This window comes from Podarcis liolepis (genome assembly GCF_965112155.1).
Source record: "Podarcis liolepis genome assembly, chromosome: 10".
NCBI lineage: Eukaryota > Metazoa > Chordata > Lepidosauria > Squamata > Lacertidae > Podarcis > Podarcis liolepis.
Genome location: NC_139562.1, coordinates 29,509,036 through 29,536,001, shown reverse-complemented (window position 1 = coordinate 29,536,001; position 26,966 = coordinate 29,509,036). Strand labels below are relative to the sequence as shown.

Here is a 26,966-nt window from a genome sequence, read left to right as displayed (position 1 = left end):
AGATGAAGACACCCACCCTGAAGGACCTGCAAGTGAAGATGTCACCATCTTTCTCTTCCCCGTAGGCTCCAATAAGTGTATGCACTGAGACATCTAAGAAAGCATAGAAGGGGAGACACAAAGGCCTCCAGATCACACATGTTATACAAGCTCTACGCTGAAGGAACTTCTATATAGCTGTGCTTACACATTCATATTTCCCCTTTGTGGTGGCTACACGAACGTAGGTCTTCTCTGGGAGAATATGCTGCAGTACTCTGGCCGATGGCAGCTCTGCAATGCATATACAGCTGCCACAACAAAATCTCTGTGTGTGGTTATTGACACACAAACACACACACACTCCATTCCATATAGGAATTTTGTTCAACGCAGTCCTTAAACGCCATCCCTTCTCATGCCAAATGGGCCTAAAAATGCCCAATGTTAACCATCCAATGTAAAAACAAATTAAATAAACGTTGACTGCACCACCAAAAAACAACAACAAATAACAACACGCCTCTATAAGTGTCAGTTTGAGATGGGGGTGAAATGTGCAGTTGTGGGGGGGGGGGTGCTTAGAATCTCCTGCCTGCATACAATGAATGCATCTGGGCCATAAAGAGCTCTTAGCTCCACCCTCTTTCTTTCCCTCCCCCTGTGTAAAGCGGCAAGCCAGTCACAGAGACATTCATCCAGGGTATTAGGAAAAACCAAGCCTCCCCTTAGGAATGGCACTTGTCTGAGAGTTTCCTCAGCACACAGCTCCTGAAAAGCCACCAGGCTTGTGAAAGGAGAACAGAGGGGCTATTGGGATACAAATTACAGCTCTCTCAGGATTTGCCCGACAGAGCGGCCGATGTAAGTTTCTCTACCTGAGCTTGGTAACTCACTGTCTCTTTCTCTCTCCCCCTCCTTCTCTCTCCTTTTTAAAACACATCTGACAGTTTTCTCCTTCAGTAGTTTTCCTTCACCCTTCCACTGAGCTTTGGGTGAAGAATTACAGATTGAAAAGGCAGCCAATTTGGGGTGGGGGCTAATTTCTTTTACGTTAGGGAACCAGCTAGGTGCCTGTGCCAACTTTATTTTTAGGCATTGCTTTCCTGAGGTTGGTTAATGTCTGACAGGGCTGAAAAGTGATAGAAGCTTCAAATTTTCTAGAAGTTTTTTAACATACGTCTATATATTAGATATATGCGATGCACACAAACTTTAAAAATAATAATATCTGGAGCGTAAGTGAACCAGGAAGAGAATATGAAGCCAAAATATTTCCAGCCCACTCTATGGTGCCTTTTACCTGGTCTGCTTCAAATGGCGCAGTGTGTTTGAGACGCACTCCAAATACACTAATTCTTACACAATCATGAGGCGTTTTGTCTTGATCCTTTAATGCTTATAACCACCCATTTCCCCCCAACTGCTGATATTCTTGACTCCAATATCAAAGCAAGTTAAGAAACTGCAGGCATATTTGGGATTTGGAAGGAGAAATTAAGAAATAGGTCTTGTTTTTTTGGTCTTCACCCTCTTGAAGACCTCCCCAATCTTTGTTTGTAGATAACATGTACACCAAAAAAAAAGCGGATTCTCATGTTAGAGAAACTTTATGGCACATGTCAGAAGTTTCCAGCTAATTAGAATGTTCTCCACTCACGTTTGATCACGGCTTTTGCAGGTCCCGTAAAACAACATGTTACTGTGGTAGGGGCCACATATTTTTATTAAGTATGTACCAAATCCTTTCCAGATTATTCGGATATTTTGAACTTTTTTAGCTTTAGTGTTCATTTAGACCTTTTTGTGTGTGTGTGGTTCCAGTTGGAAGACGTTGGTACCTGAGGAGTAAAACAAAGAGGAAACAATGACAGACGATCAAGACCTTTCTGAGGTGGAGATGAGTCCTGTGGGTTCTGAAGACCACCACTGCCTCTCTCCAGGACCTTCCATGGCATCAGATGCTAGCTCTCACCTGAGCAACCCCAGCAGCGGTGAGATGGGGAAGGTGAAGAAGGAACAGCAGGACTCAGAAGCGGACGACGACAAGTTCCCAGTGTGCATCAGGGAGGCAGTGAGCCAGGTGCTGAGTGGCTACGACTGGACCCTGGTGCCCATGCCTGTGCGGGTCAATGGAAGCAGCAAGAGCAAGCCCCATGTCAAGCGGCCCATGAATGCCTTCATGGTGTGGGCGCAAGCAGCCCGGAGGAAGCTGGCAGATCAGTATCCTCACCTCCACAATGCAGAGCTTAGTAAGACGCTTGGGAAGCTCTGGAGGTAAGAATGGCTGGGAGAAAAACACCACATAAGATGAGGGAAAACTGGGGTGCACTAGAGAGTGGTGGGAGTTCAGCAGGCATCTGTTGATTGGTTTTAATTTTTGCTTTGATGTGGTGATAAAGGGAGAGCAGGTGGGGTGATCCAGGAAATAAGGCACAGATAAGTGGCGTAGAGAGCAAAGTATAGAAGGTACTTTCTTTCTTGATTATGTGCTACCAGTATAAAACTTGGTCCATGTTTTGATTTGACCTGTAATCCTATTCCATTGCAAGCCCCAGTTAATCTGGCCGCTAAACCACAGTCCCAGCAGTTGGGTTTTCAGAAACTGCATACTTCACCTTCTCCTCTTGACCTGTTGCGTTCCTTCTTTCTACTACACTTTTGGGGTTCTTCTTCAGTTTTATCCCCAATGAAATCACGAGTCTCTCCTCTGCTACATGCTGTTTATCCAACAGTTCTGAAGTCCCAAACAAGCAGTGTCATGGTGGTGAAATTAGGGGAAAGATTAATTCAAAAATGTAAAGTTGACAGCTTTCATGGCTGAGAGAAAAGAATAGTGATTTTCATGGAACCAAGGCTGAGCAGCAAAATGACAAAATTGTGCTCCCCTGTACGCAAGCTGGTTTTCATTTCATGATTTTGAGCCAATCTTTGATTTGTGAAAGTTCAAATTGGAGTGTTTGGAATTTGACATTCTGTGTCTGTTGAGTTTTCTAGCCTGGCATTTGTTTGTATTTGTGTTTTTTTGTTTTTAAAAACATCCTTAAATGTATTTGTACCTGTCTTGAAGACAGAGTGAGCTGCTGTTGGCATGGCGGGAAGGAAGGAGCAGGTATGGCAAAGGACGGAAACTCAGCTCCCTGTTACAGACCATCCCATTGTTGTTTAGTCACAGATATCAATAATTGGTGATTGCCTGAAGGTGATTTGGATTTGGAATTTGGCAACTGTGAAATATAAGAACAATGAAGAGTCGTGGGGTGGGGGGGAGGCTAATGGAGTGATGAACAAGGCTTGTAATAAAAGGCTGATGGAGAGATAAGGAAACACAATCAGAATATAAGATCCCTTATATTGCCACTGAGCAATCTATGCCAATGCATTGCTTCTGGCTAATTGGACTGTCACAATTTGGGGTTGTTTCTGTTTATGGAACAACATGTTACTTCAACCATAGTAGAAACAAGCCAGTGTACACCCAGGTAGCGAGAAGGCACTTTATGTTCCTTATTCAGGTGCACATATGTTCATATAGTAAATCTTTGAAGACAACATTCCTTTGCAAACTTACTTGGGAGTAATCCCAATTGAACATGCATAGGATTGTACTGTTCAAGACTTTCCAGATTATCTGTTTATTGTGCATTCGTTGTGCGGCTCTTGCTCGCCATTTACATGGAATCTAAGCATCTTACATTAAGGAAGCACGACTGTTTCAGAGACATCACAGTTCCCTGGCATTCAAGTAACACTATGTTGCAGGTGGGGAAATGTGATTATTTACCCCACCTAAGAGGACTGTTGTTGTTTGGAGCAGTGTCTAGAATCATGCAGTTGTGAGAATTTCATGGGCACCTATTGGACAGTGTCCATGCCCTCATGCATTATGGCAGGCGCAGCTCTGCCTCCAACTCACGTTCTCCAAATGCTAACCTGCAAAGAGAGGGCTAGCAAGTTGGAACTGAAAATAGCAATCCTTGGGGCAGAGAAGAACCTTGTTAGTTTTATGCCCATGGCAGCCAGTCTCCACATGCCTTGCCTTGAGGCATTATCTGGACTTTGGTAGATTTGATAAGAAGCTCCTGAACGCTTAATTTTAGCTGGTTTCATTCCCAAGTGAATCCTGACTTTGCAGGCAAAATACTTCTCCGGAACATACATCAGAATTTTTTTTCTTTTTTTAATTGGTACCTCCCTTGGCACAAAGGCTGGCTGTGCATTTTGTGAGGATGGGCACTGCATTATTGCATTGAGACACTGGGACTTGTAAAACTCTCCTGTGAGATTTGAAATGCAATGGGGCTGTTCATCCACGTAAACCTTTAAGAACGAATTCCACCAAGGCAGGATATCCCTTCTACTTCAGCTTGCAGTACTCTGACAGCTTAAATATTCAAAACCCACAAAAAACACTCGAGTTAGGCTTGAGCAAAGCTTAAATTATTTTCTGTTTGAGTTGAATCCTTGAGGTTATGGTAAGGATTTCAGCTTTTATCTGAAAATCTGATTATTAGAAAATACCTTCAAGACAAAACAAAATGGAAGACGCAGGGTTTTTTCTTTAAAAAAAAATTATCACATGACTCTTGGTTTTGAGTGAACAGATTAGATATATGCAACATGCTGAAATCTTAAGATCCGGCCACCCTGTGGGTTTTTTCCTCTCTCTTTTTTTCAAATTCTTCTCCCATCCACACCCTAACTGCCATTCCTTCATCTAAATAAGCAGGGACCTAGTTCATGTGATTAGCTTTGCTGAGCAATTTGTCTGTGGAAAGCCATGCAGAATCCATGTGATTGCTGCAGGGCCAAGAATTCCACTTCTTTTCAGGCTTCTTGTTTATAGGAAAGGCTGTAGCTCAGTGGTAGGGCATCTGCTTTGCACGCAGAAGGTCATGGGTTCAGTCCCCGGCATCCCTAGGTAGGATGGGGAGAGACTCCTGGTCTGAAAGCTTGGAGAGCCCTTGCCAGTCATTGTAGACCAGGGTTTCTCAAAGTAATCAGTACTGACCCCCTGAAGGTTGATGAGACTCTTCAGGGAATGTATAAAGACCCACGGGTCAAAAGGTCATCGTAGAAGTTTCTGAGATACAGTACAAAAAAATTAATTAGGAATTACGAGCCTCGGAAATAAAGGCCGTGGGCATGCACAGAGTGCACTTCCCTTGCCAATGAGTAACAGTGAGCGATTGTTAATAAATATCAATTATATCTTGATCTATTTGGATCTTATTTCATTTACATTACAAAGAATTTGGGATGGGGTTGATGACGGCTTTATAAGCTCATCAATGAGTCAATGAACTCAGAGGTTTGGGAAATCTTGTTGTAGAGACAATACTGAGCTCAATGAACCAGCGGTCTGACTCAGTATAAAGCAACTTCCTATATGGAGAAATGCTTTTCACTGCCATGTTAGACTGGTCAGAGACACACCCCTTTCTGACACTGAGGTTTCTCCCCCCCCCCCTTTATGGCAATTCATAAGAATTCAGACTGAGCTTCAGTTAAAGGGTTTGGGTCTCCATTCTTTCCGCCATGTTATATCTGACAGATAACCCTCTTTCCACGTCTAGTGGGTGCAAAGCTGAAATATTAAATACAGACATTCAAAGGCAGGACTTTTGGGTTATATCCATTCTTTAGTTTGTCTCTGTGATGACAGAGAATAGCTCCCATCGGAACCTTTTCCTCTGTCTATCAAACCACCTCCTCTCTTTTCCTAAGTCTTCTGCCTGCAGTACAACTCAAACAAAATGGCTTCCTCAAAGAATTAAAATGGAGAAATGTGGCAGACCGTAAATTAGATTCCTAAGGCTTGGCACTGGTTGATTTGTCCTGAAAAGAAAAGCCTTGCTAGATCAGGCCATAAGCCCATTTATTCTAGCATCTTATACTCACAGTGGCCATCCAGATTTCTCCGAAAAGCCAGCAAACAGGACCCGGGTGCCACGGCACTTACCCCACGGGCGATTCCCAGCAACTGTCCTGCCTACATATAAATTTCTCCCAGTCTAAGCATTTAGCCATCATTCCCATAATGCTTCACTGGTATGTGGACTTAAATGCTTTGCTGAACCTGATTAAGATTTTGGAAAGATGTGTACGCCACTCACCTGACTCTTCCTATACACATTTCCTACTTTATCACCAATCATCATCATAATACTGCTGGTGGTACCTAGCTGGTTTAACCCAACTGACTGTTGTTGTGACATACAGACAAGTTGACTGTAGTTCAGTCCTAGGCAGGGAATCCTTTGAAATATTCCATTTAGCCATTCAGTTAAAGGTTCTCCTTTTTCTCTGTAGCTTTTATTTTTAAATTTGCGGGAATACCTGTGTATATTAATTTTCTTGCTGTTTGTCAAATGGTGGCTCAAGGGATTCTTTGACTCATTTTTGCTGTGGATAGATTTGTAGTAAACCTACCTGGTCAGGTATCTCATTAAGCTCAATGGGACTTACATCTCAGCGGGACTTACCATAACAGCCCAAACCTTATCATGTCTACTCAGAAGTGTGTCCCATTGAACTCAGTAGGGCTTTCTCTAGGGAAAGTGGACAGACGATTGCCGCCTAAAGAGCCTGTTGCAACATAAACCAATAAGGAAACCTGTGCCTCTATTGCATTGGTAACAGTAGCACATACATCTGTGTAATGCCTTGGTCTCTGTTGGCAGAGAGGAGCAGACTGAGTGTCAACAAAGGTTAGTTATAATTGTCTGCATGTACTTTCTTATGTAGTCCCAGTCAGAATCCATTCCTTTCGCCCCAACCCTTATTTGATGTGATTTTTCAGCACTGCAAATGTTTAACTGTTCCACAAATGTAAGGATTCAGTTATTATAAAATCTTTTAACCTGTGTAGGAAAAAATCCAACTAGCAAACAAATATCTGAAATATATAAATTATGGTGGAGGGAGGCAAAACAACAACAACAACATTTTTTGAGTGCCGTCCACTTCCCTAACTAGCTACAAGCTCAGTGATGGTGTAAGGTTGCAGTCCCTGCCTTTTAAACCCTTCTCTAGTTAGTCTGATATGTGAATCACTAAACAGAATGACGATATCTTTGGATCTCAATATCCTTTAACTCATTTACTGCATTTAATTAGCTGCATCATTTAATTACTGCATCATTAGCTGCATTTACTTTCATTGTTCTTATATTATTATATTTGTCTTATTAATGTCTTATTAGCTCCGCTTGTAGACCATGAGACTTTTCGTCTCAGGGTTGTGGGTTTGAGTCCCACGTTGGGCAAAAGATGTGTGCATTGCCAGGGGTTGGACTAGATGAGCCTTGTAGCCCCTACAATTCTATGATTATTTGATATCTTTAACACATTTAGACCGCAATTCTAAATTTACTTATTAGTGGCCTGGATGAGGCTCACTGAATGTAATGGAACTTATTTCAAAGTTTAGGATGGATCTGTACTGTGGATACTGGTATTTTCATTGGTCTGCTAATGCACTCCCTACAGTGAAGAGAGCTGGATGCTACCTTATGCTTGCTTTTTGTACTAAAAAGTGCTTATGAAAGCTCATCATTTAAGGCAGAGGTCTGGATAATATTCAGCTCCCTTTTAGCCTTAGGTCCCTTGGTATTTGCCCTGCATGCATAGTTCTGGTTTTAGGAGTGTATTCACAGCATGTCCCAGTGGCTTCCACGAGGACAACCCATGGGCCAAATCAACATGGCTGCCTTGTGAAAAAAAAGGGAGGGGGGAAACACCACCAATGTACGCCTTTACTTGTTTAGCCTTGTTTGCTTTTGCTAACAGAGACTTCCTTGTGTCTCTCGCCACTAACATGGCTCTACACGCTTTCCTCATTTTTTAAATACTCTGCTGCCGCCAACGCTTCAAAATCAGCAGAAATATTTTAAAATAAATACTACACCAAAATACACTTACACTTTAAAAAAAAAAACTTTCCTAAGAAGGAAAACTGAAATGCAACTTTACTTTGCAGTTCTGATGTGGCAGCATATGAGCCTTTACAATGAAGTTCGTCTTCCTGGGCTCTGTTGCGTGGAAAAGCAGTATATTACTACTAATCTATTATTGTCATTATTATTTTGATTCTACACACACACACATATAAATCAGAGAGGTCACGCCATTTATGGTACTGCGACTTCCACTCCTTTCATTGTGGCTTGGGTAGGTTTGTGGGGTTTTTTTTGCATAAGTGGCAAGTTTCAAATAATAGGGGCTGCACAGTGGCACCATGTCTGGTGGATCGCTCCCAAAAAGAGTCCATTGTTGTTGTTCCACTTGAGTTGGGAAGGGTAAGAGATAGCAAGCAGAATATAAGAGTTCCAGAGCTCTGGTTTGCCACTAGAGGGTCTTATCTGTCTCTCCCCCCGACGCTGCTTTGGTATGTTACAGCAGCAGTGCTACAATTACATTTTAAAGAAGGGGGTGGATAAAATGTATTTGCTGGATATTACTGGACTCCAGTTTCCATTAATGCTGACCATTGGTCATGTTGGCTGGAGCTGGTGGAAGTTGGAATTCAACAATGAATGGAGGACTACAGCTTCGCCACCCCTTGTTTTAGAGGAATGAAAAAGATGGTGGAAGAAAGGAAAGATGGGGGCCGGGGAGAGAAATGGTGGAATTGTATATAAGTAAGTCCCATGTTGCACAGGTTGGTCCTAGGTCCAGGAGAGTGGATGGATGACATTCTAGAGCCATTGTTTCAGGCTGTTTTCACTCATGACATGAGGTTTAAAATGTGAGTGGAAAACTTGCACTTGGCCAGAATGACAACCGCCTCTCCTCTGCATTATATTCTGCATTGGGAACAAACAAACAGGCAAGAGAGATGTAAAGGTATTTAAGCTGCAGATATGAAAAAACTTACAGCACCAGGTTCGGGAACTGGGATCAAATGGTGACTGGCCTTGGTGCCACCAAAAGCTGATGCATTAAAGTCAAATGATGAATCACTTTGGCAAAATAAAAATACCACTTGCTCCTCTTATTTTGACCTATGGCGTGGTTGTTGCTCTGCTTGTGCTGTTAGTAGTTTCCACATCCTTCTCTTTCTGTGACTACATTCTGTGGCAAAAACAGGAGCTCCAAACAAATTTTTATTTTATTTTAAAGATTTATTAGGCTCCACAGTAGCCTTTCTTTCCCCCTTCAAGGAATGCAAAACTACTGCCTGAATTTCCAGATTTCTGTTGTTTTAAGGGACACCCAAGAACATTACAGTCCCGCAAAACATAGCAAATACTGTTGCACTCATGCCTGCTTGCAGGCTTCCAGGGGGCATATTTTTGGCCACCGTGAAAACTGGATGCAGGATTAGAAGGGCCTTTAGTTTGATCCAGCATGGCTCTTCTTACGTTTTAACAACAACAAGGCTGTCTACAAACCATATCTTGCATAAATCAGAATGCACGTCCTTTGTTTCCAACCCCATAGTTCCAAAACATTCCTTATTCCTGAAATGTTGATCTGTCAGTCCAGTCCTGCAATACATGCTCCTCAAATGCAAAATGATTATAGAATGACATTGATCCCTTTATCACGACTGCCAAAGAAGAATGCTAGTGTCCGGAAGATAGGAATCATACTTCCTCTCCATTTTAAAGTATCTTCCATGAAAGATGTTTCCCTGAGTGAAAGCCAGGGAGCTGTAGTTTGCTTCAAATGTGCCCACGCTTCCCTTCCTCTATCCTCCGCATGTGCGCACACACATGCACCCGCACCAAAGTCAGTCACTGCACTATGGGAACCGCTGTCTATAGAGAACGACATCAAGGGGCAGGGCATTATTCATTGTGGTAATATCTGCACATCAACACAACCTGGGAGTTCACTGGGGGAAGGAAAACCTGCAATTAGTACTACCAAATACACTTAGAATTGTAAAGATAGGCAGCACATTAAAATTGCAATGTGCTTTAGGTCATCTTTCCCACAATAAGCCTATATATCTTGTTTTATGGTAGGGTAGCCTTACATACCTCTGTTTGGAAGGGCAGTCAGAAGACAGCCCTCTATTTGAAGAGTTGTTGTTGTTGTTGTATTTCTATAGCACCCTTTATCCGAGGATCACAGGACAGTTTACAATTTGAAAACACCGGAAATACAAAATGTAGCAACAAACAAATCTGCCCCATGTTTGGTTTAAATATATGTAACTATAGAAAGGGAGATCAGGAGCTTAGAAGCCACTCATCACAATTAGCCACACCTGGTCAGTAAAAAAGCAGGCACACCAGTCACTTGGTGTCTTCCCCACTATAGTGTGATGTACAGTGGTACCTCGGGTTACAGACGCTTCAGGTTACAGACTCCGCTAACCCAGAAATAGTACCTCGGGTTAAGAACTTTGCTTCAGGATGAGAACAGAAATTGGGCGGTGGCAGCGGAAGGCCCCATTAGCTAAGGTGGTCTTCAGGTTAAGAACAGTTTCAGGTTAAGAACGGACCTCCAGGACGAATTAAGTTCTTAACCCGAGTTACCACTGTATTGTAGTTCTTCTTAAATTATAGAAATTATTTCTAGAGCCATGTCTATACATATGAATTTCGTTATGTGAATGTTATGCAAAGTGATCTCTTTTTTTGTCCATGCAAATCCTCTTTTTTGGCAGTCCATAACTGGCCACACTATTTTACTGATGAGGAGCTGGGAGTGACTTATCCAATACCCCCTCCCTCACTGCATAAACACACCAGGTCTGTAGCTGAGTTGAGCTTTAACTAAATAGATCTCTCAGCTACTGGGCCCTGCTGGTTCTTAAAGGCAAAGGCCAGTTACTTCATCCACGATTAATTTCCTTCACAGATGTATATTTTACTTAGGAAATCACATGCACATTCCTCAAGAGTCCATTTTCTTAAGTGAGGAACGCACATGTAGCAAAGCAGACGTGTTGCATTCATTACAAGTTACAGCGCACATGTGGGTTACATGTAATTCACTTCAGAAAAAGTATGTGCAGCCTGTGTCTCTATTTTGAATGGCAATGTACATATATTTGGAATCTGTGCCTTCTTCTCTTTGCTTGTGATTTTGCAGAGAACCTGTTTGTCTTTTGAAATGTTGCTGTGAGGCAGTGTAGTAATTGGGGTTGCTATACACTGATGGAATCAACAGTTGCACGGGCATCAGCAGGCTTGTGAGTGTGGCAGAATAAATCTGAGTGAAGCACACTCAACTGCTATCCGTCCCGTGGGCAAGTCATGATAAAACCACACCTCTGGGAGACATAGTGGTTTGCTGATTACTCTTCCACTGGTTTGTTGTGTGCCTTCCCCATATGCTATAAGGCTTACAATGTGCCTTGCGTTTTAATCGTATTCAGCTGAGTCCTACTCCAAGTAGATTTAATGGAACTAATGAAGCTACATTAGTCGTGTCCATTACTTTCGATGGGTCTACTCTGAGTAGGACAAGCTTTGAATACCCCCCATCACAATTATTGTTGACAATGTGAAGGGCAGTTACAAGGTAATCAGACTCTGTGGCAACATCCATGATGCTAATGGCTTCATTTTCATGCTGTAATTAATCGGTCTAATTAATTCCCAGTTATTTATCTCCTTTGTTAAGAATAGCTGTTTTACAGACTACAAAGCATGTTGTCTTCTCATGATGCTCCATTTTACTGCTGGCTCTTCCGGTGGTAACTGAGGCTGAAATCCTAACCCTGTTTACCTGGGAGTAAGCTGCATTGAATTCAGTGGAACTTACTTCTGAGTAGACATTGTATGGGTTGCAGCCTAAATCAACAGACCACTCTTCACATGCTACACCTTGGCTTAAGCTCAAGGTCACCAAGTACTCAGCCCTGTAACAAAATTTTAGAGCTGCTCAACTGTGGAATATATGGAATTATAAATGTGTATGTCTTGATGTATTTTTAATCTTTGTAATCGCTTGTAAGCTGCTGTGGAAAAAATATATATTTTGAAATGTGGGATAACAACAACAACCAACAGCAGCCGCAATGTGAAATGTTAAGGTCCTACGGCACGGCTTTCAGGGTCAGCTTCAGTTGTAACTTCTAGAAATGAACCCCTAGATGCAGCAAGGAGAAAAAGGAATTAGAGACCTCCACCCTAGTTATGGTGCTTCTAGATTATCACTATTTTAGGGCGGGATTCAATCACATACAAGGAAATTCAAGTTGTACGGTTATCACTGACTCGGACTTGGGGAGGTCTTTCACAACAAATCCACTCCCCGTCCCCTGCAAAATCTGACTTCTTTGCGAAAAGGAAAATGATGAGTAAATAGAATCATAGAATGCGCTGGAAAGTGTGCTATAATACTTGCTTTGATACGGTGTCAGCTAACCTCCTTGTAAACAAATCCAAATGAATGCTCAATAAACAGGCTGTTTGGAAGTACCCTTAAATAAAGAAGCTACAAGGTGTGTGTGTGTGTGTGTGTGTGTGTGTGTGTGTGTGTGTATATGCATACGTGTTTCTTTCCACTTGTCGGCTTGCCACCTAATGATCCAGTTTCCCAGCTGAATGTGTCATCTGTCTCTATTATAAAGTATTAATTTTGTTGTTGTTGTTGTAATCCTTCTCAGAAAATGTGGAAATTTAGGCTGCTGGGGTTAATCTGTGATAGACGATTCAAACATGCAGGTTATCACTGGATATTTCCGCTAACAATAATGCTTCATTGGGAGCTTAAATGCAGCGGAAATTAAACTGCTGCCCCCACCCTGCCATTTTGCCAACTTTGGTGAGGCTAATTATATAGAGCTGATTTCTTTTCTTTTAAAAAAATATATATGCATCAACCTAGAGTAATTTTGAAATTGAATCTAGCTGGTTAGTTGACGCTTTTCAACATCTTCCTGTAAATAACAAAAATCGGTATCCTGTGCCTCAGACTGAATGCCAGGAAATTGCTGGAGCCAGGATAGCTGCCAAATTCACTTGGCCTTCCCTAGGGCGGGGGTGGGTGGGTGGGTGTGACCTGTGGACCACAACTCCCATCATCTGGCCATGCTGCCTGGGGCTGATGGAAGTTGGAGTCCAATGAAATCTGATAGTTCTCTACCCTGCCATAAGGAAACCCGAATTCTTCTAACTTAGTGAAATCCTAGAATGATACTCTTTAAGGATGATTCCCGGTGGGTATCTATTGTGGGGCAGGTTATCGTTAGGCATACATTTTTTGCAGCACTTTCACAACTTCACAGGCATCAAGAGGTCTCTGTGGCGCAATGGGTCAGTGTGTCTGGCTGTTGGCCAGAAGGTTGGTGGTTCAAGCCCACTCAGGGGTGACTAGGGGCAGAATTCATGCATTGCAAGGAGGTTGACCTTGAAGACCCTTAGGGTCCCTTCCAACTCTACAGTTTTATGATTCTATCCCATATCCCCCACTTTAAACTGGATTTACCTTTCCAGTAAGAACTCACAAAGTGAGTTCTTATTTGAATACAATATTAAGTCTGAATCTGGAAGCACTCTTAAGTCTGAAAGGATGATCATAGGCATGACTATTCAGAAGTCAGTCCACTTAGTTGAGTTGAACTTAAAGAGTAGTTGAAGAGTAGGCTGAAGACAGTCAAAACTGTGAGATGGAGGGAGAAACGGGGACAATTGCCAATACTCAATGGTGTCAGACCTATGGGAATTGAAGTCGTGGCTTTCATACATGCACACATGCATGTAGGGTATCTACAGACATTCTCCCAAAAAGCCTGTAAACAGGAGCCTCGCCCTTTTGGAAGCAAGACAAAACAATTATCAGTATCTGGCATAATGCAGCAGGAGATCAAACTTGTTTCACTGCTTGAAAAATGCAACGCCAAGATACTGGTGTCCGCAGCAGCACCCTCTACTGGACAAGAAGTCAAATAACAAACAATTGGTCACAGGAACGAGCCGCAGAAGAGTAGCTGTTGTTGCCACAAAGGGGGAAAAGAGGGAGGGAGGAGAGCGTTGAGGCACATTAAACACAAATTAATTTATTGCTACATGAATTTATGAAACAAGTGAGATGAACCAAGGCGCATTAGAAATACTCCCTGAAGCGCCTTCGCTTCAGTTGAGCGTGCCCAAGAATTTCAGTAAGCAATCTGGTCACAAAGAGATGTTAACTTTGGAGGCATATATACACACGAAACATATATCCGTATAATAGCAGTTTAAAGGTTTCCCCAGACAGTCCTTGGGAGATGTAGTTTAGTGAAGGTTCTGATAATTATGTTAGAAATCCATAGGCATGGACAAGTCTATCCGGTTTCTCGGTATTAAGTTCAATTCTCCACATTTTCACATCTGTTTTCTTTTCATTAAAGAAGCTCTTGTGAAAATTCGCCTGCATGTTTGTGCCATTTCCCCCCTAATATACACAATTTTGCAAAACAATTTCCCCCTGATATAATGCATTTTTGTACGTTGTTTTCACAAACATATGCAGTCGTATGCACACTTTATCCTAGTATGCAAACATTGCCGGGATGCAGAACTGCATTGCAAAATTCAGAGAAGTGAGAACTCGGAAGGGTTGTTGTGTTTCAGTTTGTGTGCTATTTCAGAAAGTGTGAATAAGGCAGATTCACCTTGAAGTACAAACTGAATTGAACTTCTTCCGCAAACCCCTCTCCCATCGCTAGAGATTCCTATGATCCTCATAGGACTATGGTTCACAGGAAAGAGGGGGGTTACTTGTTAACCCATTGTAAATAATAAGCCCTCAGATTGAGCCTTTCCATACAATAATTCAAAGTGTGCCCTGGCCACATTTCACCTGTTGTGCAGTACTTGCACAAGTGATGCAACCAGCAGCAGTGCCTCAGTATCCCATCTCTGCATCCCAGTTGTAAACATAACAAGTGTGTTGTGGAAGTGGAATACTTTTTACTGTTTATTGCATCCTCTCTCTCTCTCTCTCTCTATGCCACAATGCACATGCTTCTCTTCATGATTTGGGAGAACACAGCTTTCAAACCCAAAACCTAAAATGAAGCATTAAAAAAACCAAACCCCAGACAAACCCCGAAATGGATCTGGCAACCAATAGAATGTGAGGGAGAGAGGGAGGAGCTGTTTTCTGCCAGGAATGACATCACAGACGGCTGGGCCCAACAGGTGCCTATGACCCTCATGCAATAACAATCCATGTGCTACATTGACAAGGGCTATAAATAGTGCCGAGTGTTGTGACACTTGTGACATCGCAAGAACAAAAGCACAGCCTGAGCTTCATGCCCACAGACTGTGCTCCACAAATGGCAGATAATTGTAGAAATCTTCCACATTCAGTTCACCTTGCAATTACGGGAACTACTTTCGCACATAGTTCAGAGCTTTTTGAATGAATTTCGCTAAGCTAAAATAAAGTTTTAAAAGGTGTGACTGGCAAGAACCCACCAACAGCATACAAACCGATACGGCTAACTTGACCCAACAACCCTCCCCCCCATAGAAAGAAAACTCACAGCAGTCGGCTGAAGGCAACTAACCATACCCTGAGTCCCCAACCACTCTCAACGCCAATGAAAACTAATTATTGAATAGAAAGGGAACCTACACATGTGTACCTGACACAGAAATATCACACATACACTATGTAAAAGAATGAAAGTTTACTACCCCCTTTTTCTCTCCCCAGTTTTCTCTCCCTACCTCTCTTCTTCCCCAACCTTCTACTGTATGCAGCATCAAAGTCTCATATCGAATATAAATGATCTGAAAAAAGGACTTCATGATCAGAAAACAGAAACGATGTATGTACTTTTGTAACCCAAGAAAGTCTTAATAAAAACATTTTTTTAAAAAAAGATGTTCATGGCTTTGAATAAAATTGATGCTTCCTAAATTCCCAGAATCGGCCTGCATGCCAGGCCTTAGACTGTGAACATCTGAAAAAATATTAAAGGTGCCTTTGAATAAGTATATTTCCCTTAAGTGATAGCTTCCCCTTTAAGGCAGAATACATGCCTTAGGACTTGCATGTTTATTGTGGCATATGCTTTTATATGTTAGGGTGCCCCTTCGTGATCCTCAGTTACCATGTTGGTGTACAAATCTCTCTCTCTCTCTCTCTCTCTCTCTCTCTCTCTCTCTCTCTCTCTCTGTGTGTGTGTGAAAGTGTATGCAAGTGTGCATATGTCTGCAAGTGTGTGTGTGTTGTTGTTTTTTCATCACAACATGTGTGTTGTTTTTTCTCTGGGCACTGGGAAAAAGGAGCCCTTTCTCAGCACTCAAAGAGAGAAAACAGCAAGCTGGCCATGTAGGGAACTTCCTGCAGGGGCAGATCATTTTGTTTTCCTCTCTGCGAATGAGCATGAAGTGACAGGAGGGGTCTGGGAGGCCTTATAGTTCCCCACCTCTGATGTAGAGAGCAAAAACTGTCAACAGTGGCATCAAATGGTTAAAAATTATAGCCTGCTGCTCTGCTTATTTTGCATATGCGTTAATTGAATTGTCACAAATGCATTTAAAAACTTAAATGTATGTATTCAAAATAAGCACAGTTAATTACTCACACCTATAACGAGACAGGAAACCACTGTCTCCATTCAAGTCTGAGTGGATAGCAACTAACGTTTTTATAAGTTAGCAGATTCATGCTCAAGTCTCTTTAAAGTTCCTTTGGTCTCTCTCTTCTGCATTCGGTGCATGGCAAAATAGGATGTAAAAAGTCTTTGGGGTGTGTAAATATGGAGGATCCTCTCTCGGAGCAGCATGAAATGAATCCATTGGCTACCATAGATTTGGGGTTTTTTTATTCCATGCCTGCATGCTAGAGGCAAGAGGCCTATCAAATATAACAGATGAGTTGATGGGATCTCAGCATGTGGATAACAGCTGAATCTTTCTCGGCGCACACCGCTCTGAGCAAATTGTCCCTTGGAGCAGTGCTTGCAACATCTGCATTGGGTCTGTACACACACATGCATAGATACAACTGATCTCTTTCCCCCACTCTATTCCCTGCCTTAATTCTCCTCATTGCTCTCTATGGAACCAATGACTGAGCCCTTCTTATAGCACTGACTCAGCTGTAGCAGACACCGATGAGTAAAGAGGCTTGGCAAAATATATCAGCTGCATCCTTTGCAGTCACTCACTAATAGAGCCACTACACTATAGACGTACTGTATTTTTCCATGTATGTAGAAGACTAGGTTTTTTCCCCTAAAAAATAATGTCCAAAATTTGGGGGCGTCTTATACACGGATAGATCTCCCCCCGTTTTCTTAAATCAGAGTCCCCAAAAACAGAGGGCGTCTTATACATGGGGGCGTCTTATACATGGGAAAATACAATATTTTGGCACGGATGGCCAAGGTGGTGCCCTCCATATGCATACCCTCCCACTGCCCTCACAATGCCAGGATCATCACGAAAACCCTTAAGCCATTACAGCATCTCACTTCCTCACACAGAGTCCCAAATTCCCAAGGGCCCTTCCCTTCAGTACAGCATTTCAATGTGTTACTAGAAGTTCAGTTCTGTGCATCCTTCTAACACATTTATTAGATGCGCTCAATATGGCGTCACTTCCTGTTTTTATGAAAACAAGTCACCTGAATGCCCCCAAGAAAGTTTTTCTCCGTTTCCCCACCCCTCAGTCGGTCGGACTCCCATAAAGAAAGTGGAGGGTGGGGGAGCGAAGGGGGTGGGGCCTTCTGCAAGGCCATTGCCATGGCTGCAAGGGGCGCCACGGGAGCTGAAGAGCAGCCATTATGGTCACTTGGCTCCAGCTTGGTTCGTTTGGCCACTGTGTCTGAGTCCATGCCCTAGCCTCTGAGGAGGAGGAGGCACGGGGGATAGCAATGATGACATTGATGTAGACTATGTCCCTATTTTCACCTGAGGAATGTTGGAGGGTATGCCTTATGTTGTCAGGCCCCAGCTCCCATCAACTCCAGCCAGTAGCAGTTAGGGAGGATATGAGTTGTAGCATGGTGGTGATGTGGGGGGGGGGGAGTAGGTAAAGGATCCCTGGACGGTTAAGTCGAGTCAAAATCAACTCTGGGGTTGTGGCGCTCATCTCGCTTTCAGGCTGAGGGAGCCGGCGTTTGTCCACAGACAGCTTTCCAGGTCATGTGGCCAGCATGACTAAACCGCTTCTGGTGCAATGGAAACTCCGTGACAGAAGCCAGAGCGCATGGAAACATCCTTTACCTTCCCGCCGGTGCGGTACCTATTTATCTACTTGCACTGGTGTGCTTTTGAACTGCTAGGTTGGCAGGAGCTGGGACTGAGCAATGGGAGCTCACCCCCGTCGCAGGGAATCGAACCACCGACCTTCTGATTGGCAAGTCCAAGAGGCTCGGTGATTTAGACTAGTTGCATGTGCTACGACTACAAATGTAGAAGCCATGGCAATGGATCCCCTCCGTGATCACAAAACTGGAGTGTAGATGCCACTCTGGCTGCATCAAAAAGTATTCTGCCTATGGGGAGGCAGGAGGAGAAGGTCCAGTTAAAGCTGCCTTAATACCAATTGCATTTACATGCCAATCTTTCTTTCTTTCTTTCCTGGGTGCCTGCAAAAATTCCATTGCACGAAAGGTCATGAAGTAGGGGGGACGCCAAGGCAGGAAACGAGTGAAATCCAAATCCCACAAATCTCCTGGCCTCTCTGCCTGCTCATACCGGTTTCCCTTCGCTAAAGCTGATTTGAAGTTCTGATCCCCAGGAAGAACAAAGGGAAGCCAGGTGACATAGCAGGAGAAGACAAGGGCAGGGTTGGGCCACGGGGTGGGGTGGGAGGAACGGAAAGAGGACTTGGTTGCACAATGCAGTCAGGGAATCTCAAGAGCAAGGCTGCTGTCGAGCACTGCAGTTCAAATCTGGAGTTCACTGTTTCTGTGGCTTGTTTCCTCCTGACAAACATGTATCTGTAACACTGGACATGATGCATTTTTCACAGTAAAGGGAAATGACATCCTAAACTCAGAAGAAGCAATAGGGTTAGGCACATGTGGGTGCCATAACTGAAAAATCCATCCCTGTGCATGCATTGGGGGTTGTAGCTCAGGGTAGAACATCTGCTTTGCATGCAGAAGATCCCAGTTTCCATTCCCAGCATCCCTAGGTAAGGGTTAGGGTGAAACCCCAGAGAGCAGCTGTCTATCAGTGTAGACAGTACTGAGCTAGATAGCCCAATACTCTGACTGACTATAAGGCAATGTCCTATGTCCACTAGAATAAGCAAGGGCCGGAAGCTCTGGAAAGCTTGCAGGAACCCAGTTCCCCACCGGCTTGTATTCAGACCCTCCAAGTGTCCCTATTTTCCAGGGACTTCCCTGATTTAGAGAAGCCGTCCTGGTTTCTGATTTGATGCCAGAATGTCCCACTTTCACCTTAAGATGTCCCTATTTTCACCGGAGAAATGTTGGAGGGTATGGAGTTATCTCACCCCCAAGCCATCTGAAGAAAATCCTGTATAGGGAAGGTTTTTTTTAATGTTTATTGTTTTGTCATGCTTTTATATAGATTGGAAGCTTCCCAGTGTGGCTGGGGCAACCCAGTAAGATGTGTGGGGTATCAATAGTAAAATTATCATTGTGAAATGGGACATCCCTAATTTCATTGGCGAAATGTTGGAGTGTATGTTGTACTTGGTACCTCCCAGGTTTAAAAAAGGCTGGATCCTTTGCTGGAATGAGTTTTTGCTTCTTCCAGTGTCAGAAAAAAACAATTATGCTATCCTAAATTGTTCCAAGCACGATTATTCAACGAGTCTAAACCCAGCTCCTCACTGTCTTCAAGAAGCAGGAGACCCAGAATTAAACCTATCTGGAAACCTGTTTGGGAGCTTTGGGCAGTTCCAAACCATACATTTAAAGCACATCCAGTGTACATTTAAAACTTATAACTTCCCCGAAAGAATCCTGGGAACTGTAGGTTTCCTACTCACAGAGCTACAATTTGCAGAGCCCTTAACGAACTACAGTTCCCCAGATTCTTTGGGGGAAGTCATGTGCTTTCACTGTGTGTTGGGTGTGCTTTAAATATAAAGGTGCCAGGCAAAAACATCCTTCTTCCCTCAGGCCTTTGGCTAATTAAACGATCTATAACCTTTTAAACTGTTTGGGGGAAGTATTGTTTTGTTTATTGCTATGTTATGTATTCATGTATTTTTACATTGAAAACTGCCCTGTGATCCTCAGAGCAAGGATGGTATAGAAATTTAATTTAAAATAAATAAATAAAGTAAATAAATATGGCGTGGATCCACCTAAAGCACCCAGAATAGGTTTCAAAATGGGTTTGATTCCCAAGTCTCCTGCTTCTTGGAAACCATCAGGAATCAAGTCTTGGACTCATTGAATAACCGTGCTGGGAGCAATTCAGGATGAGAGAATTAGGATCCTTGGGGACATTTGTGTGTGATAAAAAGGGGCGGGAAGGAGACACAGGAAAGCTGGTGTTGAACTCAGGGTGACTCAATCGTTTTAATCTCCTGGATTAAAGCCATGGTTGGAATGCAGTTCTGTGGCGGAGACCCTCTCAGCCTGGTGTGAAGTTAGGTCAGCTCCACTAGAGGTACCACTGAAGGACATCCTGCCCAAGAGGAAAAAGGAGAAGCTCAATCTAGGGCTGCCCAGGCCTTTTGCTTGCTGAAGTGAAATGCAAAATGGTGTCCCTACCATTGTGTACAGAAGCGGACTGGACTGGCAGTTGGGTCATAATTCAACCTTGGTGAACGAGGCAGCACCCTCTATGGCTTCATTGGATAGCAGAGGCATTTCAGGCAGGCAGGGCACGTTCCCCCAACACCTTGCTGCCACTCCTCACCCATCCGCATCTGCTGCCTGAGGCAGCGTCCTCAGTCTGCCCAATGGCCTTAACAGTTTTTAATACTGTATTTTTAAATTGTTGTAACTAGCCCCGAGATAAGATGGTGAAGGGCGGGTGAGAAATGTTGTTGTTGTTGTTGTTGTTGTTGTTGTTGTTGTTGTTGTTGTTGTTGTTGTTGTTAGGGCCTGACTAAATCAGTCTCAAGTCTGCCACTACTTTTGCTATGGGCTGCTTTGTGTTCATTATTCCTGCCATTAGCTCTTTCCCCCTTTTTATTTCTTTGTCCTGAGTTTATTTACTTTCTAGCAATAGACTCTGCAGAAAGTTTGGTTCTGCATTTGCATAGGCCCTCAGAAGCTTCTTCAGTTTATACTTTCTCCAGAAGTTAATTCAAATTTTCAACTAGAGATCTTGCATATAAATGAAAAAAAAATTGCATGTGAGATATGACAGCTAGGTCTGTCTTGACTGGAAATGTCACCCAAGAAGCTTTCACACCCTGGAGCTTTTCTGTTTCCTATAGAACACAAAACGGCATTTGGGTTGGTAGGGAATGACAGTCAATCTGTGTTGCAAGATAGAATGACCATGGAATCATATTCAGAACAGAAGACAACTCCGAAACTGGAATTCTGGAATCGACAAAAGTTGTGTAAATTATGTTTGAGCAAATTAGATGGGCTAAATAAGCATATTTGGGAACAAAGATAAGAAACGTGGTCCACTCGATGCTGTTTCTTATGAGGGAAACTGACAACAAGCATGTACACGACACCTTGATTAAAATCTGGTAAGAGTTGCCAGGGTCCAGAAAAAAATTACTCCGGGGTCACCATTTAGCCATCCCTGATGTAGTATGAAAAAAGGTTGTGGTCAAAGCTTGATAGCACCTGCAAAAGAGGTATAGGATTTTGTCTAGTCCATGACTAATATGACGAAGAGCAGTGAGATTCTGTTCTAACTGGAGAAAACTCAAAGTGCTACAGGAGTGACCGTACCGTACTATAGTGTCTTTCATCCTGTGTTTTCAAGGCTCTGTGCTGTGTATTTAATTAGTCACCCCAAAACAGCATCTTAAAAAGCAGCGCCTGTTAAAGAGAGTGGAAAATGAGATCAGAGTCTGTATTGATATGGGGCTATCTGTTTAGCCCATTTTAGTGTTGGCTAAGTTCTAAAATTTTCCTGGAGCTTTTAACTGTGTATTGACAAATGTACTTTTTTTCTGGCTGACGGTCAAATAAAAAGGTTAATGATGATGAGATCAGAGCACAAGGACCTTAGAATTTTGTGGGGTTTTTTAATGCAACAATATCTGGGATAATTAAATGGGGCATTCCCAATTGCACAGCTTTCAAAACTACACAGAACAAAATTAAGAGAATTAAAGATATTTTGCCTGTGTTAGTGAATGTAAATAAAATTGTGCTTAAGGTCAACAACTTTGCCGGTGCGATTGAATTGCAATCTACTACTGATAAATGGATCAGATGGCTCACTGGCTGAGACTAGAACTGTATCAAAAAATGGGGGCCCCGAAGAGCCTCACCCTGCCACTGCAAAATCTATGAAAGGGAGTGTATGGTTGACAGAGGTCACAATGGAGCAATCCACTTTCAGAACATATTTGCCCCTCTTTCCTCCAATGCTATGGCAATGCTATGGCTTCTGGTGGGTTTGTGGTTCCGCTTTTAACAAACTCGTTCCGCGTGTCCTCCCCCAACACCCCCCTTCCTCTGCTTTCTTTAAGATTGTTGAATGAAAGCGACAAGCGTCCCTTCATTGAGGAGGCGGAGCGGCTGCGGATGCAGCACAAGAAGGACCACCCTGATTACAAGTACCAGCCGCGCCGGCGGAAAAATGGCAAGGCCGCCCAGGGTGAAAATGACAGCCAGGCCGAGGGGGAAGCTGGTGGAGCAGCTGCAATACAGGCACATTACAAGAACGCCCATTTGGACCACAGGCACCCTGGGGAAGGCTCTCCCCTGTCTGACGGGCACCCTGAACACCCCTCAGGTTAGTCCCATAATACAGTTTAATCCACAGACATACCCTGAAGATCAGCAGCTGGCTATATCAGGGGTAGGCAACATGGTGTCCTCCATTTTGTTTTTTTTGACTCCCACTCCCATTTGCCCCAACCAGCATGGCTGATGGTCAGGGATGATGGGTGTTGTAGTCTCACCTTCTTCTGAGGGACATCACTTGGCTACCCCTTGTCTAACTGTAGAGTACCACCGTGAAAACAAATGGTTGATTTTGTTCCTATTTTTCTGACCTGGCATAGGCACAAGTGAGTTTGGCAACTTTTTATTTTTTTAAAAACAAACCCTCATGGTTCATCATTGCCAAAGTCTAAGGGCTATATTTAACCCAGCTGTCATTTTGTATTTCATTAGCTGCTGCCCAATTTATTTTTGCCTCGTCTCTGAGGAACGATGCTAGCACAGCTTTCCTACATCTAGTGCAGAGGTTCTCAACCTGTGGGTCCACAGATGTTGTTGGACTACAACTCCCATCATCCCTGAGCTCTGGACCCACAGGTTGAGAAAGACTGATCTAGTGCCTTCCAGATGCTTTGGGCTCTGGCTCCCATTGACACCAGCCAGCCCGGCCAATGATTAAAGGTGATGGGAGCTGCAACTCAACAACATTTGTAGGGCTTCAAGCTAGGGAGCTGCTCTAGCAGGTCTGTGCAGCGAAGGGAGACAGGTCAGCTGCTCTCTTCTTCTGCTGTGCAGTTGTTCTCTCTACTTTATCCGCGGCGAGGTGGTAACTGACATCTTCTCTCGGCTTCCTCCTATGTGGTTATCATATCACAGGTCAGAGCCATGGACCTCCCACACCGCCGACCACTCCAAAGACGGAACTGCAGTCCGGTAAGGCTGACTCCAAGAGGGAGGGGCGTTCCCTTGGGGAAGGAGGAAAGCCACACATCGACTTTGGCAATGTGGATATTGGGGAGATCAGCCATGAAGTGATGTCCAACATGGAGCCCTTCGACGTCAACGAGTTTGACCAGTACCTGCCGCCGAATGGACATGCTGCTCACCCAGGTCACGTCGGAGGCTATGCCACAGCTGCTGGTTATGGCCTTGGGAGTGCCCTGGCTGCAGCCAGTGGACACTCGGCCTGGATCTCCAAGCAGCATGGAGTCTCCTTGTCTGCTGCCACATCATCGGTGGTAGACTCCAAGGCACAAGTGAAAACAGAGGGCTCTGCTCCGGGGGCCCATTACACTGACCAGCCCTCCACTTCACAGATAGCATACACCTCTCTCAGTTTGCCCCACTATGGCTCAGCTTTCCCCTCTATATCCAGGCCTCAGTTTGACTACCCTGACCACCAGCCCTCAGGACCCTACTACGGCCACTCCAGTCAGGCTTCCGGCCTCTACTCGGCCTTCTCCTATATGGGGCCCTCCCAACGGCCCCTATACACTGCCATCTCTGACCCGGCACCTTCAGTGCCACAGTCTCATAGCCCCACACACTGGGAGCAGCCTGTATATACGACCCTCTCGAGACCCTAGGGAACGGGGAGCAGTGACCAAAGCAGCAGCGGAAAGGCTCCGGAGAATCAGCCCCAGAAGACGAGCCTCCGGGTCCCGAGGTCATTCGGTGTAATCCAGCCGCCAGAACCCACAGAATATCCGGGCGTGTCTATCTTGACCGCAGTTATCGATGGCTCACCTGGCTGGAGGAAGGTTCCCAGCCGCCCCCCACAACCCCAGTCCTTGATTGGCTTCCGAGGTCCCGTAGGCCTTCTAGATGAGGACGATTCTAGGCACGGAGCAACTAGTCATGGCGGGTTTTTTTGTTTTTGTTCAGAAGATCAAGGGTTTAAAACAAAATAAAATTGAGAGATAATCCCTTCCCTTCTCTCCCCCTCCCTGAAGTTGTCCAGACCCATCATCCTGATGGTTTAGAAAGAAACACAATGGACGCAATTCTGCCACTCGCTGTGGGTGAAGGCTAGGTGGGCACCCTGGTGGGGTAATGTTACAGGTGGAGAAGTAGAATGGTGCAGCCGTCCGATATGGACCGTGCTCTAGGACATTCCTGCTTCAGAGTCGCACGTGCATGAAATGTTGCTCCCCATTGGAAGACCAACCTATGCTTGCTTTTCCTGTTGATATTTGGCACCTGCGCCCACTTTCCCTTATCCATTCCATCGCCTCTCTGCTGCCTGGCTCTCTTAAGACTTAACTACACAGTACTTTGGACTCAGGAACTGCATTATATGCTCTGGACGCCTTTGCATCGCAGCATGTAAGCATGTGCATACATGCTGGTCCCTTGGACCGTAAAAAAAGCAAATGGGACTGAATCCAACTTTGTTGTTATGAACATTTTGTATTCCTAGTTTGTTTCCAACACTTTGTGGCTCCCTTCTAAACTCCCCCAGCTACCTTTCTAACATGCCAGAAGATACCCTACCAAAGCCAATACTTCTCCTTCCGGCTTACAAGAGTGATTGTGTGTCTATATGCGCGTGTGCACATGTGTGTGCAGAGTGGGTGAGGGAAAGCAGAAAGATATCAGTGCCTGGAACGGTCAGTGTGGTTCTCCTATTTTCTTAAACACAGACCAAATGCGCGGGGAGAACTTCTGCATGAACACAATGCTAGAACAGACATATCCTCATTCCCCCACGAGAGACAGCTCAAGGCGTTTTGGTGCCCGAGGCAGAGCATGCACATGGCTTGCCAAAAACATTATAAACTAAATCACCAATCATTTGCTCCCGCTTTCCAAAATCTGCTGTGTGCCAGAGGCTGCCTCACCCTGCCTCCTGGCAGGGCCAATCCCTGTCACATGTTCAAAATTGTTAGCAGCTAAGTTCTGTCTTTGCCACAACAAGGAGGACCTTGCTGGTGTAAGTGATGTGGAATGGGCATTTAAAGAAGAAGTAGGGCTGTGCAGAATTCAGATGAACCCATGTTCACTTTTGAGTTTTTCAAATGGAGGCAGCCTCCTCAGCTAAATCAAACTTTGCCTTTATTTTCCTCTTCTCCGTGGCCCTGATGCATGCCCATTCCACAGCTTCAAAAAAGAATGAGCATGTCACTTTGATGGCTGCCGTGACTTAAGACGGTACCCAAAACACACCCTGGAGAGGCCAGACACTGTGCAGTTGCATGAGGATAGACCCACAACTGGCCACCATGTACATTGTGGTACTTGCTGTTGTTCCTCACCCCTTTGGATTGAGACGACTGAGGCTAACCTCCCCAAAAGTTATGAGCTTTATATATGCTTGACTCCATTTTTCTGCTATGGATGATTATCTCTTCTCCATGGTGTTTGAAAAGAACATGTAGTATGCCTGTAATCCTTGTATGCATGCAATCTATTAACTGCTCTACACCCTTATTTATGGAAGTAGCACATCCTCCCCTGTTCCCAGCACCACAACCCTCTAGCACCATTAACTTTGCATCAAATGTATGGAATAATAAACTTAAGAGGTTTCAGCTATGCGTGTCAATTTCTGTTCCTTCTTTTCTCTATCTCAATCTCAATCCCCACCCCCACCGCCCAAAAGGGGTGGAAGGAAACTATTTCTACCTACACACACCCTTCTGGCTCACACATTTTTTTCTTCTTATTTATATGTTAAATCTGAATCTCGCCTTTCCTCCAAGTACAGTCGTACCTTGGTTTTCGAACAGCTTAGTTCTTGAACGGAAGTGATTGTTCCGGTTTGCGAACTATTTTTGGAAGCCAAACATCCGACGAGGCTTCAGTGGCTTCCGATTGGCTTCAAGAGCTTCCTGCAGCCAATCAGAAGCCGTGCTTTGGTTTCCGAACGTTTTGGAAGTCGAACGGACTTCCGGAATGGATTCCGTTTAACTTCCATGGTATGACTGTAGTGCTCAAGGTGGCTAATAGCAGTAGTACATATGCAATATGAAAATGGTGTTTCATATTTCTTCCCTAAACATTGTTGAAAGGGCACAAATGGTAACTAAGAACTGTCTTTGCTGGGTGACCTAAGTTCCACCCAGTTAGTTTTCAGGGATAATCCCAAATGAGATCCATGCCCTGGTCTGCATCTAATCTTTTGGCAGAAGCACCCATTCCCACCTTCTGTGGGAATGTAGTGACAGGGGACTTGACTAAGCAAACGCTGAGGTCCCTCTCAGCTAGGCATGGGCAAAACTATTCATTTCAGTTTCTCATTTTTCCTGACTTAAGTTCAGTTCTTCACATTTCCACATCAGGCCCC

At 44.0% G+C, this 26,966-nt stretch overlaps 1 protein-coding gene across 1 annotated transcript; it reads left to right on the top strand.

The window, feature by feature from the left end:
* The first annotated feature begins 654 nt into the window (after nucleotides 1–654).
* Nucleotides 655–26,215, top strand: SOX10 (SRY-box transcription factor 10). Its single transcript, XM_083462354.1, has 4 exons — nucleotides 655–843; nucleotides 1,804–2,256; nucleotides 22,486–22,751; nucleotides 23,558–26,215. The coding sequence occupies exons 2-4, from the start codon at nucleotides 1,847–1,849 to the stop codon at nucleotides 24,265–24,267; spliced, it is 1,386 nt and encodes a 461-aa protein (XP_083318480.1). The 5' UTR covers nucleotides 655–843; nucleotides 1,804–1,846; the 3' UTR covers nucleotides 24,268–26,215.
* The last annotated feature ends 751 nt before the right edge of the window (nucleotides 26,216–26,966 follow it).

What these genes read in the sequence shown, in the direction of transcription:
- SOX10 (XM_083462354.1), top strand. Translation starts at nt 1,847, where the DNA reads ATGACAGACGATCAAGACCTTTCTGAGGTGGAGATGAGTCCTGTGGGT. An exon ending in ACGCTTGGGAAGCTCTGGAG is followed by an intron (nt 2,257 to 22,485) that starts GTAAGAATGGCT and finishes GCTTTCTTTAAG; the next exon opens with ATTGTTGAATGAAAGCGACA. An exon ending in GCACCCTGAACACCCCTCAG is followed by an intron (nt 22,752 to 23,557) that starts GTTAGTCCCATA and finishes ATCATATCACAG; the next exon opens with GTCAGAGCCATGGACCTCCC.